The following is a 3,770-nucleotide window of genomic DNA, read 5'->3' on the forward strand; positions in this document are numbered from 1 at the left end:
AAAAACAAAAACTACTATTGTTATAAATAACACATTTCAATTGAACTAAACTATGCATGCCAATTTAAATATATTTACACATGGCTTGTGTATATCGTATATATATATGTATATATTATTCATACCTTCGGTGTATAGAACGCAAGCAGATTTTGACATCAAATTTTGGGGTAAAAAAGTGCGTCTTATACACCGAAAAATATGGTACTCTTGTTACTGTTTCCAATTCCTCCAACTATCCAAGTAATCAAAATATCACCGTTGTGATTTCTCATTATTTTTTAATTCAAGTTTGTTCAGCATTTGGTATAGTATAGTGTTGGAAGTTCATATCTATTGTACAATATTTTAGTTTCAAATTGTGTTTAATGCGTATGTGGAGATCATAAGAAAAGAAAAACCTTTTTTGTGTAGTAGAAATTTTTTAACTGTCCCAACTTATAAAACTTTTATTTCCACATTATGAATAATTTTGATCTACTTAAAGAACTCAACTAGTATCAAGTTTTCTTGCCAAATATAAATGTTATACTGTTGTTGTTTTTCTAAGATCGGAATGAATTTCTTTTCACTAAATATATATGTATATATTGTCTAACACACATTGTAACAAGAATCTTTATTAGTTTTATCACATGAAATCTAAGAACAATTACTCTTTTGCAAACTTAGTTTACTTCGTCGTGTAAACATTTGAAGAGAGAAACCCAATGACTGGTATCGATCATGTTTTCAGCTTGTTACAGGTTTTCTTATTATCCTCTGTATATGATACATTTTTATGTACAACGGTTTAAAATAGAAAAGTAACTTAATCCTAAATTGTTGTGCCTAAAAATGTTGAGCAACTTCAATGAAGAGTAGGTTGAAAATGTCTTTGAAGAAATAACAAGCTGGAAATAAGAAGATAAGTTCCATGTGACAATAATCAATTAGTTGAATGTAATTGATTAATGAGCATTACTATTAATTGATTAGCAGACTTTACTGATTACCCAGCTCTACCTGACTTTGTACTTACTCTTTATAAGTCAGCCTTCTATCTGTTTCGTTTATATTACTGTTTTACATACAAGTTGCCAACGCTGGAGAAGGGGGTGTTTTACATTCTCCAACTTGTTTGGTGAAACTGTAAATTTAAAGCAATTCATCAAATTAATAATTAGTTAACTTATTTAATTATTTCTTTACGCCACCCATAAAAAAGCAGAAAGACCCTTTTCTGAAGTGACACCAAGAATCAGTAATTAACTTTTGAGATCTTTTCCAAATGACTTGTGAAAATTAATTTCAGTGAGAAAAGGCAAACAATTTTATGCTTTGTTTTGTACACTGTTAAATATGTGCTGATCTAAGTTTGTTTCTTGTTTTGTTCAATAAAATAATTTGAATGTCAAAAAACTTGGAACAAGTAATTGACATTTTTTTAAAATGTTGTACCATATTTTATTTCAGAAAGCACAATTAAATGAATCCCACCAGTGTTACTTCTCTTATTAAACCTCAGAGTATTCCTAAATCAACAGGTGAGTAAATTAAAGCTTGCATTATGTATTAACAAAGTTTAAGATTTCAGAAGTGTTAAACTGAAGATGCCGACATTCCATTATAGTGTGTTTGTTCATGTATGAAAGGTCATTTTATTACTCAACTATAAATAAACAGATAGATAGAATATAATTTTATAAACCCCTAGACTTTGTTTTAATAATAGTTATTGTAAGTTGAATAGTACACTTTTTTAAAAGTGATTCTTAATGATTTAAATCGGGAGAAAAATTAAGATAAATTAATGTGTTGCAAAATGTATGTAACCTAAAAATTAATTGTATGCCTTTGTAACTTTTTAATGTAACTGGATCCTCACCCACCATCTCCTTCTTTGGCCATACTTTATAATCTATAATATTTTGATTTTTTCTGGGCTAAATACAACTAACTTATTTCTGTTTTTAATATGTAATTTGAAAAACTAAAGATAAATACTTGATTTTATGACAATACCCCACTTTTATGTCATTTCTGATTTGAGTACAATTGAAGTTTTTTAAAAAAAAATTTTGAGTATATATATATAGTATTGAATTCATATTTCTGTGATATATTGCAAATAATTGTTTTTACACTGTGTTGTAATGTTATTCTTTATTACTGATCATTAAAAGTTCATTATAATAGGATTTTTTTATTTACTTGTTTAAGAATTAGGATTTAGTAGTTGACCTCTTTGACATCTTGTATTAACCTCTGAAAGTTCATATAAACTTTCGAATAAGATTTCATTTCATAATGTTGTTTTAAATGATATCTAAGAAAATTATTTCAACTTCTCATTTTTTTTCCAGGCAGTGGCATGATGCCAGGTGTGACTGTTCACCATAGTATCATAGGAGGGTCTGACTCAAATACATTGTCAATTTCTGGACATGTGATCACTCATGTTAACCCATTAGTGGGTCCCATGGGTGATACCCCTCTCACTATCCAAGGGTCAGGCTTGCGTTCTGTAAACCCAAATTTGAATAATTTGACTCCAAACAAGCCTACCAATACTATCAGCTCTACAGGTCCTGTCCCCATCAGCACAGCGCCCCCTGCTGGTGGTGGCAGCTCTCAGCCCACCGAAACCATGGCAAACACCAAAGAGAAGACTCCCATGTGTCTAGTGAATGAACTAGCACGCTTTAATAAGGTAACTTTCATTTTCCAGTGAATGTTTATAAGTAAGAATTTCAATTTAAAATATTTCGTGATATTGTTTATGATTGTAATGTCTTTTATCCACTGGTGAGTAACTAAAATGTTTACTATCAAAATAACATTACAATTTAAAATATAAAATTGCTGAATCAATGAAAATGGCCAAGAAAGATTACCAACTATCATTTTAATGTAAGGTAAGTTGGGAATATTTACTAACGTGTCATGAAAAGATTTTACCACTTGCGTTAACTTCTTTACAGACATTAAATCAGACTGCTCTGTACTAACAAGTCATCTATCCTTTTTTAAAATAAATGGTAAAATTTTTTATCAAGTTTTTTATTTTCTATATCAATATTATAGCTTACGAATAATCATGACTGAATTTTTTTAGTTTCCTCTTACAAGTACTTAAGAGCTTAGAATATGAAAATTTCCTTTTAATGAGAATTCTCAAGGTTTCCATTATGGCTTCAGTTAAGAGTAATTTGTGTGTGGGTATTTGTTATTAATTGTATGCAAATAGCTGTTCTTTTGGGGATCTGGATTCAAGTTTTTGACTAAGAAGAAATAAGCTCTGTTTCATTTATCACGTGGCAGTTGTACTAAGATAATATACAATCCTGTGAATGCTCTGAAGCAGAAATGAAGAAGAATAGAGAACTTTAGTAGCATTACTGTAATCAGCCAATGAGTATGTAGAAAAAGTTTAGAACACGGGACAAATGTTTTATTTTCAAATCTAATACTCTGGTGTCGTTTGTGAAAGAGAAACAATTGTTACTTACGTCTGCTGAAGAAGAGCTGGAGAATAAACTTCAGGAAATGGAAAACTGATGGTGTTAAATGATTAAAGCCGTATACATAACATTAGTGGTTTTGAAATCAGATGGTTGATGTATTTTGTTTACAACATTCTTATAAGCTGAGTTAAGTTTATATGTGAGTTAGAAGATTCTTTTGTTGGGAGGCTTCATTTATCAGTGGTTCTGACATAACATAGGACTTTTAAACATCGGCGGTGTTACTTTTTTTTTTATTTTTTAATAGTGGTCTTTATACAGATC

The 3,770-nt window shown here is 29.8% G+C and overlaps 1 protein-coding gene across 5 annotated transcripts in view; it reads left to right on the top strand.

Moving 5' to 3' along the window:
- Positions 1-3,770, top strand: part of LOC106457304 (double-stranded RNA-binding protein Staufen homolog 2-like) — a 37,180-nt gene that overhangs the window by 8,318 nt on the left and 25,092 nt on the right. For all 5 annotated transcript variants that reach the window (XM_013916696.2, XM_022383166.1, XM_013916695.2 and 2 more), the window contains exons 2-3: positions 1,456-1,526; positions 2,346-2,692. In XM_013916696.2, coding sequence (XP_013772150.1) covers positions 1,469-1,526; positions 2,346-2,692 — 405 coding nt within the window. In that variant the 5' untranslated portion in view covers positions 1,456-1,468. The remainder of the gene's footprint in view (positions 1-1,455; positions 1,527-2,345; positions 2,693-3,770) is intronic.

The sequence above is a fragment of the Limulus polyphemus genome, unplaced genomic scaffold, assembly GCF_000517525.1.
Source record: "Limulus polyphemus unplaced genomic scaffold, Limulus_polyphemus-2.1.2 Scaffold314, whole genome shotgun sequence".
NCBI lineage: Eukaryota > Metazoa > Arthropoda > Merostomata > Xiphosura > Limulidae > Limulus > Limulus polyphemus.